This window comes from Pinus tabuliformis, chromosome 6 (assembly GCF_031772625.1).
Source record: "Pinus tabuliformis cultivar Carrire ecotype Pingquan chromosome 6, CPIR1, whole genome shotgun sequence".
NCBI lineage: Eukaryota > Viridiplantae > Streptophyta > Pinopsida > Pinales > Pinaceae > Pinus > Pinus tabuliformis.
In genome coordinates, this window is record NC_142292.1 from 659,453,140 (window position 1) to 659,466,556 (window position 13,417).

Below are 13,417 nucleotides of genomic sequence, written 5' to 3' on the forward strand. Positions count from 1 at the left end.
TTAAAGGAAAAGAACCCAATTTTTTTTTTTGAAGAACCCGGTTCTTCATGGAAGAACCCGGTTCTTCTGGGTTCGTCTAGGAAGAACCCGTACCCGAATCCGGTACTTGGGTGCGGGAACCCGGGACGGGTTCGAGAACCCCACCTCCGGGTGCGGGTACCCATGCAACACAGTTCAAGTCTAATTGCATATTGATGTCTTGGTTTAGCACTTCTTTTCTTTTTTATTTCCAAGTTAATTACTAATTTTTGGGTTTTGGCAAGATATGTTTCACATGTTTTGATTTATAAAGAGTATTATCTCAAAAACATTTTGTATCTTACATATCTTGTGCTAACAATTTTTGTTTATATTTTAGGATTATTTTGCTTTCTCTTTTGAGAGCATTGCATTTTTCTTTGAGCAAATATATATTAAATTGTTGAGGAAATTCCTTATAAGGCATTGGTTTTATTGTTTTTGTCATATTAAAGATTCACATTGTTATTTCAAGTTGCTTACTTCATATTCGCTCATAAATCTTTAAATGTAATCCATTTTCACTATAACACTCTCCTAGAAACTCACATCTTTTAACTTAACTTTTCATTAGGGACCAACCCCCTTAGCTAACCTAGGAGATAGCTCAAACAGAGAGAGTCAGAAATAGTGTGACAACCCCTTCTATGAGTTCTCTGCCACCAACCACGCCTTGTGGGGTTGAAGGCTTTTCTCACTAGCTTGTAGGTAGGTGTAGGCGGTAGGATCAACATTTTTGGCGCCGTTGCGGGGACAAGTCTTCTTGTACCTAGGAAATACGACTAATTTTTGGTTTTTGCATGTTGGATTTTAGAGTTAGATTCTTGTTCAAGTGGCAACTCCACTTATTTAATTTTCTGCAAGGATTTTTTGCTTGAAGCAAGCTTCTTGTAGATTTCTTGCTAATCTTGGATAGGAGCCTCTCTTTGGTATCCATTTGATTTTTCAGGGTCAAGTGAGCATGAATCATGAATGATTTGTTTGCCCCTTGTGATTTTACTAGCATTTCAAGCTATCCAAATTTCATTCTGGATGAAGCCATTGAGGCTATTGAAGGGTTGCTTAGTTTTCTAGGTAACAATGCCATTAGTACTGAAACTCACCTTAGGAATTTCCACCTTTGTGTGAGCAAATGGTGCCATGATATTAATCTTGAGGATGTTAAAATGAGACTTTTCATCTTTTCATTAGATGGAAATGCAATGGATTGGTTCGTAGAACTACCTGCTAACAATTTTTTGATTCTCTAGAATCAATCATTGATGCCTTTGAAGAAAAATATGGAGATTAAAAAAAGATCAGAGCGAAAGCAAATGAGAATGATAAGGATCTCATCAAGGGGTTGACTCAAATAATTAAGGATATGCAACTCAACCAAGTTCAACTCATTAAGACCATGGAGGTAAATCATGCACAAGTAATAAAGGCCATGGAAGTAAATCATTCTAATCAAATGGCCACTTCTCAAAATAGGTTGCCCACCATGGAAGAAAAACAAGTGCTATTAATCAACACCATTGAAACAAATCATGCCAAGGAAATAAGTGTTACGAAGGCTAATCAAATCACTTTTCAGAATAGGTTGGAGGAAATGGAAATATTAGAGGTACAAAAATTCCAGCTTAGAACATATGACAGATGGGAAAAGAACAAAGAAACAATTCATAAACCTCCCAATCCACTGAAGCAATCTTCATCTCATTATGAGGAGGTCATTTACTCCACTGAAAAATGGCTAATTGATGGAGACTTGGATAGCAAGGAAACTAAGGGGAATCAGGTTTATACTTATGAGATTGTTCCATCTCCCATGTTAGAGTAGAAGCATAATGGACAAAGGCAGGTCAAAGAAGTCTTGGATACTTCAAATTTTCCATTAAAGCATGTTCAAGATCATGCAGAAAGGTTTACTTTGATCACTTCAACATCAACATCACAATCTATTAAGAAGAAAAGAAAAATGTGGAAAGGATTTGGTAAATCTGATGGCCATGTACAACACAGTATTGGGATTGATCAAAGTCCTCAGATATTCAGAATTGGACATGGCACATCGACATAGCCCATGGATTTGCTTGAAAGTAAGCAGGTTCTCAGCATGAACTTCGTTGAGGACATATGATACCATGGGGCATCTTTTTGTATCATATTTCTAACCCTATCCCTTGTCATTTTATTTCATGAATAAACTGTCATTTATGCTTTTAGAATAAATCTCCATTTTTGTACTTTATGTTATTTTTGAATAGATACTGCTGATATATGTCTTTTGTCGGTGGATGCAGATTCGAAGTTCTTGCACACTATCATTTCATATCTAGCATGCATCTCCATATGGAGCCAAATGTTGACCATTGGAGTGGTCCCTGGTGATTATATGAAGACTCCATGCCCAAGGATGATCCAAAGGACACTTGTACCATCAGATATCATCAACCAACAAAAGTTTTTAAACTCTATTTCTATTTTTCATCATCTTTCTTGTACCCAGATTCCACACCCTGTGGGGAATTGTAATAAGTGATACTAGTAATGATGAGTTTTGAGTCTGTAACAGGCCTATGATGTTGGGACTTGATCAACAAACGAGTACACCTTGGAGTGTTTTTTTATCTGGTTAATTATCCCTTCTTTTTTAGAGGCGGATAATTTTATGGGCTTTTTCACTCATTTTTTACCCCAAAGCCGGGGTGATAGTTTGAAGGTTGAGCCCCTGACACATATTAGTGTCTAGAGTCGATGTATATTACCATACTAGATCACACAAAAATTTTTGTGGAATTTGGTTAGGTCTAGGTAGTCATTTTTAAAATTTTTAGATTTTCCACACTGCGGAAATTGCTAATAAAATTGTATTTGTAGTGTAATAGGTGATGTCTAGAGAAGTTTTAGGGGGTATGAATAATGAAATTTGCACCTCAATTTGAGTTGCTCAATTGAGTGGCTGCAATGGTTCAATGGTTTCAACGTTCTTGTCTTGCTTATTGTTGAAGTGTACGTTGACAAATGAAACAATATCTAACATATGCATTTGATGGGGCTTGCAATCATCAAGAGGTGCAATGTGTAATATATGAGGAATCTCCAATGAAATCAGTGGTTTGTAAATGTTGCTAGTCAAATTATTTTACTGCATTTGAAGGTATGTGGTAATGCTTGGTAACGATGGCAGTGAGTAGGGAAGTTTTATTCTTATCTAATATTGGAGCTATATACCATTTGTCACTGGAATATTATGGAGAAATTCTTGTATAAACTTACTGTAGACAACATTGGCAATTAGTTAGATACTTCAAACCAAGCACATTATTAAATCTCCATTACCTTACCTTCCCTTAAGAAAGCCATTGAGGATAGCATTGTAGTGGATGTAATGCACAGTGTGTGAAGCATTACAGAGTGACTTTAAGAACTCCAAAAACTCTGTGGGAGCATACACTTACCAATTGCTTATGAGAAGGATGACCTTAAATAGAATTGAAGTTCCATTTTACCTAGGTTGAGTTTTACACATTTAGAGAGTAGGCCAACAAACATTATCTATTTAGATGAGCAATGCCATGAATTGGAAGTTTGAGTCAACTTTGTGTTGATCTCCACCGGACTTGTTGAGGTTGCGTTTCAGAATACATGCTGTATGTGAGGTAATTGGTTTGGAAACCAAGCAATGTAAACAAAATCCTCTTTTCACGTCTACCGGAGAATGGTGAAGAAGTGGTCAGTTAGAACTTCATCATGATCCTAAGCCTTGAAGCCGATAACTTAAACACAAAGACTTGATTGGCATGCTAGAGAACATGTTATACAGAGTTCTCAATGACAGAGTACCGTCATTGGTTGACCTAATGAGAATAGAGAATTATCGTTGTGTTGTCATTTGTTTTTTGTGTGTGTAGGTTACACAGATAAAGGAGTTAGATTATTCTTTTTCAGAGTAGAGGCCTAGTAGCATTATGGAAGGCAAAATCTAGTGTTTCTTACAAATTACACCCAAGACCAGGCCTAGTAGCCTTCAGAAGACAATGGTCTTTATAAAATATTGAAAAGAGGGCTGAGAAGAAACATCTCCTCTATATTTGTGTTGGTGAAGTGAGTGGGCTATAAGTCCCTTGTTTGTGGATCAATGTTTTTGCTAGGGAAGATCAAGACGACCAGAAGGGGACAACAAGTACTTTGGTAGTTGGGGTTGAAAGGCAAAATGTAACTCCAAGGAGATAGTCGAGGAACTATTTCCTCATCTCCTTCATTATCAAGACTTTTGAATCTTGTAGACCAATATCCTCCCAAAATGATAAGGTATGATTTGAAATGGATCAATTGCATTTCTTTTCCTTCTAGAGTTATTTTATGGAGTGGGATATTTAGATTCGTGAACTTGTAGGGGCCATTTTGGAATAGACCATAAATTTATGAATTTTGGGTTTGGAGCTTTCACAACTTGTTTTGGGCCTTTCTAAGCATTTTTTGGGTCAAAATTGATGGGAGATAGACTATTATTTTCTTGGCCATAGAGCTAGTTTAGAGCTTTATAGAGATTTATTACTTTGAAGAAACGAATTGATTCGGGTAGATGTTGGTGGCCACCCGCCTATCCCACTTGGACCCACACAACTGTATCTTTTAGTTTTTTAGTTTCCTTAATTGTAGCACAATTTACTATTTTTGGTAGTTTTCTGGGTCTTGAACTCTCGGAGCCGTTTTGAGGCACTAAACGACATTTTTTGGGAAAACGGGGGCCAATATGGGCCATAGATGAATGTTGCCCATTCGAAAGTTGTAGTCCTCGGATAGATCTTTCTAACAAGGTATTGTGCACATCAAAGGGAGATCGTATGCCAAAGTTATGACCCCGGGAAATTGATGTACCAATTTACCCAAACAGGGCCCATAGTTTGGCGCTTCATCTCCTAAGGTTAGGTTGTTGTATGTTTAGGGTTTTCCATTGTTTCTCAACAATAAATAGGCCTTCGAGCCTCATTGTAACACAGTTCAGAGGCATGTAGCCGCCACATCTCTTCTCAGAGATAAACTACCATCGCCCTAGCTAGTTTATTTCCATTTCTGCTTGTAAGCATATTTTCAGTATTTGATATTAATAAACTGAAGTATTATTTCTGTTGCATCTCTGTATTTACGGTTATATCTGTCATTTGTTGCGTTCCTGTATAAATCTGGATCAGTGGTATCAAAGCGGTCTGCTCTTTCTCTATTTTTCTTTGTATGTCCCCAACGAGGTCGAGATATAAGGAGTTGGGGCTTGAACTGGTCAAACCTTTGCAAGACCAGCCTCGCAAATCTTGACGACCTCCCATGACGGATAAAAAGAAAGACGAGGGGGTAGGAGATCATATCAAAATTTTGCTCGAAGAAGCCCTTGAGCGACAAAGGAATGCGATGATGGACGACTTTGCCCAGATCCTTCAACGACTACCTAGGGGCAACGCATCTACTTCCAATAGCTACTCTGGAAGCGCCACACCCTTTAAGGTACAAGTTAACTTTAACATTCCCATATTTGAGAGTAAGATAGATGTAAAAGCTGTAGATAAATGGTTAAATTTGCTAGAAGGATATTTTTCCGTTCATGATTTTTCCAATCGGGAAAAGATTACTTTCGCTCTTCTTAAAGCCACCCCCCACGTCAAGGACTAGTGGGAAACCTACTGCGAGTAGAAGGATGAAAGTACGACCTCACTGTTTTCAGACGCACCCACATGGAATTCATTCTGGGATGCCATCAAGGAGCAATACTACCTTGTCGGAAGCTATGAGGATAAATACATAAAGTGGACCACGCTGTGGCAGGGAAGGGACCAAGACGTGTCAGAGTTTACCAATATTTTTCATAACCTTTGCACAAAGTTGGGTATGAAGGATTCTCAACGGCATTTGGTACTCAAATACCGCGACTGTCTACAAAGGTACATCCATGATGAAATGGAGTTCTTGGACATCTCCTCGCTCGACATGGCGTACTGATATGCTATGAAGATCGAGCAGAAATTTAAACAGAAGAAGCGAGACTTTGGATCTGCGAATCTGAAGCAAGGGAAAGGTTTCCCCAAACCGTAGAACCAAGGACAAAGCCAAGACGGTGTGACCCAAGACAACCTGTCGAAGCCACAAGAAAATAACAACACCACGAAGTCAAAGAAGGACACAGGAAAGTGGTGTGAGTTCCATAAGAGCCCCACTCATAACACAAGTGAGTGTCGAGCCAAGCAGTCGTTGGTGGCTGAGTTGAAGGCTTCAGAATCAGATGCATGTTCTGACCCTGAGTCAGAACCCGACAAGAGGAATGACAAAGGGAATCAGATCATTGATGCGGAGTCTTGTGCCACTGTTGCCACCGCCAAGATCCAGAAGAATGAGCTCGAAGATCTAGAGGAGGGGGAACGTCTTTTCCACTCACAAATGTGGGTGAAGGGTTTGCCGCTGCAATTCATTGTCGACAGTGGCAGCCAAAAGAACCTCAGCTCAATAGAGGTCGTGAAGCGGCTGGGCCTACTGACCATACCATCGGGTGGCTTCACCAAGGACGAGATCTCTGAGTCCGCCAACAGTGTCGCCTTCCCTACAACATCAAGCCCTTCACAGATGAAGTATTGTGTGATGTTGCACCTCTTGATGTTTGCGATGTATTATTAGGCCAACCATACTTGTGGAAGCGACATGCTGTGTATGAGTCAAGGCCTCGCGCTGTTATTATTTCTTTTGGTAATTCATTATACAGGATACGGAGGTAGCCCCACTTACCGCCACCTCTTTGATCTCTACTAAGAAATGCAGTAAGATCATCTCCTAGACTAGGAAATTCATTTTCTTTCTGGTTCGCTCTCAAAGTAAGGGGAAGATCATAGCCACATCCATGGCCCTCGAGAAGGGTTCCTCCATGCAACAGAAGCAGGTGGATACGGTCATGAAAGAACACAGGGACATCTTCTCCTCACCTACAGGGGTATCGTTGCACTGTCAGGTTAAGCATTCGTCCGATCTGACTCCCGGAGCACCTCTACCCAATGGGCTGATATATTGCCGCTCCATTCTGGAAAATGCCAAGTACAAGTAGCGACATGATCAACATCGGGTGCCACACAAGTTTCAAGTGGGCGACAAAGTCTGGTTGCATCTACAGAAAGAACGCCTTACAAGAGCCCATCGAAAGCTCAGACCACTCCGATATGGTCCTTACACCATTACCAAGGCTGTGGGAAACAATGCTTTGGAGCACAACATTCCCCCATTCCTTGGTTTGCACCGAGTGTTCAATGTGGACCACCCTCGACCATGCTTCCCACCATTACTGGACACATCAGAGATTGCAGAACAGCTCACCAGGGACCAAGTTTAGCAGAAGTTTCCCCATCTCATGGAGGCACTCAACGCAATGGGGACCATTGCTTCCTAAGGGAGGAGGAATGATTCGGGTGGATTTTGGTGGTCACCCGCCTATCCCACTTGGACCCCTACAACTGTCTCTTTCAGTTTTTCAGTTTCCTTAATTGTTGCACAATTTACTATTTTTGGTAGTTTTTCGGGTCCTGAACTTCCGGAGTCGTTTTGAGGCCCTAAACAACGTTTTTTGGGAAAACAGGGGCCAACATGGGTCATTGACCAATGTTGGCCATTCGAAAGTTCGAATAGATCTTTCTAACGAGGTGTCGTGTGCATCAAACAAAGATCGTATGCCAAAGTTACGACCCTGAGAAGTTGATGTACCAATTTACTCAAACGGGGTCCATAGTTTGGTGCTTCATCTCCTAGGGTTAGGTTTTTGGATATTTAGGGTTTTCCATTGTTTCTCAACGATAAATAGGCTTTTGAGCCTCATTGTAACATAGTTTAGAGGCATGTAGCTGCCACATCTCTTCTTAGAGGAAAGCTACCATCGCCCTAGCTAGTTTATTTCCATTTCTGCTTGTAAGCATATTTTCAGTATTTGATATTTATAAACTGAATTATTATTTCTTTTGCATCTCTGTATTTATGGTTATATTTGTCATTTGTTGCGTTCCTATTTAAATCCAGATCATGAAGTTAGCATGCTAAAGTTACATTCTCAATAGGTAGATGGTTACTCTATCGACTTCAACACCATTTAAAAGCCATGTTAGTCTTGCACCACCTGTGGAGTTAGCAATAGATTGCTTTCCAAAAAGACCCTAGAAGCACCAGGAGAGCCAAGAACCCTAATACTAGCAACTAAGAAAGGGTGATAAACCCTAGCCTAAAGAGGGAAATGGTTTAACTCCTTTTGTAGCAATTTAATAATTTTCATCACAAAGCAGTGGTGAAGAATAGTTAAGATAATTTTATTGATGTCCAATGAATGACCTCAAAATGTAGGTCAATGGGACTAAAAAAATACATCTAGTGTAAGGGCAAAGGGGGAGTGCAAAGTTAACTCCTATATCAATAAGTTATAATGTCATAAGAAGATAAAGATAAGGATCTAAATATCGAGCTAAAGGAAATTATAAGAGAAGGCAAGAGAAATGCTAAAAATTGAAACTAGGCATAGTGCAAAAGATAGAATGTCAAGGCATGCCAAAGCTTGCTTTTGAGGTTGAGTGAGGGGACAGAGAGATAGGCTCCTCATTAAAGTCATCAATCACTGTGAAGGGGTTGATGTACTAGTGGATGATGTCAGCAGGGGAGTGACTAGGGCTGAGGAGGTCTGGTTGCACAATCCTGGGGGAACACAAGAGTGAGGAAGCCCAAGTCTTCTAATATCCAAGGTCACGAGGAAGAATCTTCATACAGAAGATTGACTGCTAAACTGAACTTGGAGATTAGTGTTTTGAATGGGAGGGAGCTGCCTGACTCTAGGTTTAGTAATAGCGACTTTCAGTGATTGTGGAAGACCATAAAGTCTCATAGCTCCATAGTGGGCTTGGTGATCTTTGTATATTACATTGTAATCTCTGATTTTAAGAAGAAAGACACAGTCCTTCATTTTGCTGGAGTTTTAACTTCTTACACAAACTGGGTTTCTCCAGGGAAAATATTGTGTTCATGGTATTCCTTTGTCTTTTGTACAGTAGTTTTGTTCTTATTCATAGTGGTTAGGCCCTAAATGATGTTTTCCATGTCTCTTGTTGAAGAAGAAGTTAGTTCCTATGATGTCAATTCAGTCAGGATTCAGAATTACTACTCGCGGACAAAGAAGGGAGACTTGTGCTCGATCTGGAAGGAATTCTCGAAGTCAGTTCCAAATTTTGTGTGCCAAAATCATTTATGAATATCCTGTTCCATAGCAAACTCTCCCTAAAGAAGAAACACGTTGGGAAAGCAAAGAATATAATATTGGGGTCCTTCTTTGCCAGTGCTTCAAGGTTGAAGCATTTCAGAAGAGGATGTGTTGTATATGGATAACATTTATTAATGGTTTCAGTCTATAGGCTAGTCAATCCAACATTATATGATAAAATACTTTGTCATGTCATGTCAACGATAGAACATAAAGCTACTTTTTAATAAAGTACAATCTAAAAAATGTCAAGGCATAGTAATAGATAAGTCATTAGATAATTACTTATGAAGAGTCGGCTCTTTATATGAAAGGTCACGTGACTTGTGACATGTTGTATAAATAAAGGACTAACCAATTTATTATTCATCTATTTCTCATCTTTTTTTTGTTTTATGAAAATTACAAAAAATATTTACATAAGGCTAACAAAATGAAGGAGAGTATATCCATTCATCTTTTACTATATTATATTTTTCATCCTTAAGGAATAGATCTGCTTCTTTTACCTTTCATACTTTTTTCCAGGCGTGTCCCGAGATGATATTTTCATTAAGTCACATGTGAAAGAAAGTCAAGCTCTTTGAATATATTTAATTAAAGCCGTTGGCTTCTTCCACTGTTCCACACTTCCTTTAAATAAAGAACTTCCAAAACCACTCTAATACATGACTGCCCTATGATTCATGTTATTTAATCTATGGAAACAATGTAATTAATGAGAACAATGGACATAATTTTTTATCAAGATCGTCAAACTTGGACTTGGGAATAACTTAGCAAGACGGCCATGCCGGAGTGTCTCAGAAACTCAGAAAATTTAGCACTATACTTTGGAATAAGCTGGCCAATAACTCTGGAATAACTTGGCACCAGACATGGTAGTCACATGAAATTCTGCAGGTTAGCTGACTTTGCACCACACTACGACTGAAATTGTCAGGTCAACCTACTTATCAGACTCATTAGTTTATCAGGTTGACTCATAGGGCATTAAAACCTTTGTTTTTATGATAGAGCCATTGCTTTGCGTACTAACAACTTGAAATAAGTTAGAAAAACAGGCTTAAAGAGATGTTAGTCAAGCACTTGCTATTGGCCAAGAGAGATGGCAACCATTGGATTACAGCTAAGAGAGACCCATATTTAGTTCTTGCTGAGGTTTACGTCTTTCTACTCACTGCTTTTATTTTACTTTTATTTCTATTGGCAATTATGAGTTGTGTTGGCACTCCCACATCACTACTGTGGCTTCTTGTACTTTCTAGTTCCAGTGACCTATTTTGGTCAGTTGTGGACAGAAACAAAATTATAAAATCTTATACTATCTCACTTGTCTAGAATACTTAACGGTTTGTGATTGCTGACAGAAAGATATCTCCTTATGAGCATCATGAATTCATTGTATGGCAAGCAGAACACTGCTGTCTAATAAATGTGGTTGTAGGTATTATAAATCCTATCCTTAAATTCTTCCTTGAGTGCATGGATTTGTAACTGATAAGAGCATGCCACATGGTTAAGGGTCTAGTGTTCAAGGAATCACTTTAACATGGCATTGTCTTAGCCTTAACTGATGTGATAAAGTAGAAATATCAAAATCAACATAGGTATCCACAAGTAATGGCTGGAAATATCTAAGAAGTTTGTATGTAACGACATATATAAACTGTCCTGTATATGTTAATTGATTCAATGGAACTCTTGAAAATTGCTATTAAAATAGTAGTCTGGGATATTATTTTGATATTAACCCATTGCCTGACTCTGTCTCTTTGCCTCTACAGAACAGGAAAAGGAAGATATGAAAAAGAAGGTGTCAAAATTGTCTGACGCCATGAATGAATTTAAGAATGTTAGTACTCAACTGAAATCTGCAGATGGATGTGAAGATTTCCGAGATATATTTGATGCAAATGAACGTTCTAAGCGGTGGAAATTAAAGAGTTCTTATGAAGATGCAGGCCTTAGATACAAGGATGATGAGACACTTGCCTATGTAGCAACTCGAATGCCCGCTGTGTATTGTGCTGCCCATCGAGTCCTGAGAGAGGTTTTCTTTCTTACTTTTTAGTAGCACTATTTATTACTAATAAAGTAAGTCTCACTTTAAGGCTTTTACAGTGAATATAAAATTAAAAAATCTGTGTAACTTATGTTTGATGGGAGAAGTGTGAAATGTGTTTATTTCTAAATTTAAATACTGCCATTGGAGGCCATTGGCCGACCTTCCAATTATTTCTGCCAATACGGCTTTGATACTATGATTTGGATTTGTCCCTACCTTCCATACCTAGTCCTTTTTGTCAATGCCATTTTAAATATAAGGTGAAGTAATATTCATATCTATTATAACATATTTGTAATGGGGTCTTTAGATCTAGCTATTAGGTATCTTAGTTCTGATTCCCAGGTGTAATATCAAAAGATTAATAGTCCCTAATGTTAGTCATGGCCCTGTACCACTTGTATTTGTTGTGTTAGTTAGGAAAAATCTTAAGTATTGTCTAAAGGTGTAGTAAAAGAATGATGTTAGTCATGGCCTTGTACCACTTCATATTTGCTATGTTTGTTGGGAAAAATATTATATATTGTCTAAAGGCATCCTGCTCTAACATCCCTCTACATGAAATTGAGATTCTCATTTGGAAGGTTTCATGCTCTTAAGGTGAAGCTTCATTTTGTATAATGCATGTCTCATGGTTAATGTGATGCTCTGGTCTTCACATCTCTTGGTTTTACCTTTCATGTCTTCATATCATGCTGCTAATTTGGCTTTTTATTAAGGTATTATGCTCCTTTATTTATATTGATATGATCTCTGGCATCTCGAACACTTGATTTGATACTAATTTCTTGCAAATTATTTTTTTGTCATTAAACCATATTAGTTATTATCAGAAACTTGTTTTTCTATAGAGCATTGCTTATCACTCATTTTTTTGATATGATATTGAATGAAAACTTCTTCCTATTCAAGTTGCCATAATGAATTGCTAGGGCTTTGTATGCAGATTTTTATTTGTTGCTGTAGAGGTTGCCATGGCCCCTAAAAGTGAGAATGATCCAACATGGTTACATTGCCATTTGAATGAAAATGGGATAAAAGTTTCAACTATTGTGGGGAGAAAATTAAAGGTGGGGGGAGCCATAGGATTAAGGAACACTTAGCACATTTGAGGGGCTACCTTGTGATAAAGTCTCTGATGACCTAAAATGTCATATGATGGGTTTGATTGAAGCCTTCCTACTAGAGAAGAGCAAGAACAAGAAATTTAAAAAGGACATAGGTAGAAATAAAAAGGATGATGTTGTTTTCATGGATCCTGATCTTAAAGCACATATCCTTAGTTTTGAAGAATCCTCTAATTTCGTTGTTAGAGTTGGATATGATCGTGTGTTTGCTTTTGGCCTTAGTTCATCTAGTTTGAAAAGGGCATGTATAGGGATTGACTCTTTGTACCTCGCACCACCCTTGGTGCTCCACCCACCATTGATGCCAAATGGAAGAAGATAGAGAAAAAGGCTATTTGACAATGCATTGTTAGATTGTGGTATGATGTAGATATACCTTTCAGTGTTGCTAATTCTACATATTATTAACCTATGATTGATGCTATAGCTACATGTGGTTCTGATAAAATTGGAAATTAGGACCAAACTCCACATGGGTCATCTTATTTATGACAACTGATATTTTTCTTGCATTCCTCTCTTTGAGAAGTGTAGGATTGATCTAAAGATCATCTAATTCTGACAAGTACAAATGAGGTTATGAATTTATTTTGATTATGGTCAAATTGTCAAGGTCGGCCAACAAACTTATGTAGGCTCAGAAGCCCGACAGTGACGTCTATTCATCCTCAACGTTGCATATAAATAGAAGGTGACTTAGCCTCATTTGGACACAATCATCTTCACACTTCCCTCTCTCTCCACGCGTTCGAAATTTCAGGAGAGCGAAATTTCAGGGGGCCGAAATTTCAGGAGACTGAATTTTTGGATAGTTTGATCAAGTGTTGACCAGCATGTGTTGACCTCCTATGACTATGTTTTCTGTGAGGGCTGTCTTTGTTTGGGTAAGCCTCATTTTTGGGCACAAAAATCGAGGCTAAACGTTGACTGTTGATTGCAGCTAGGACTGACTGC

At 38.5% G+C, this 13,417-nt stretch overlaps 1 protein-coding gene across 2 annotated transcripts in view; it reads left to right on the forward strand.

The window, feature by feature from the left end:
• The window catches only part of LOC149260326 (rsm22-cox11 tandem fusion protein 2, mitochondrial-like), a 500,616-nt gene that overhangs the window by 53,334 nt on the left and 433,865 nt on the right, over nucleotides 1–13,417 (forward strand). For both annotated transcript variants that reach the window (XM_089420308.1, XM_089420298.1), the window contains exon 3: nucleotides 11,056–11,321. In XM_089420308.1, the coding sequence (XP_089276434.1) occupies nucleotides 11,056–11,321 (266 nt within the window). The remainder of the gene's footprint in view (nucleotides 1–11,055; nucleotides 11,322–13,417) is intronic.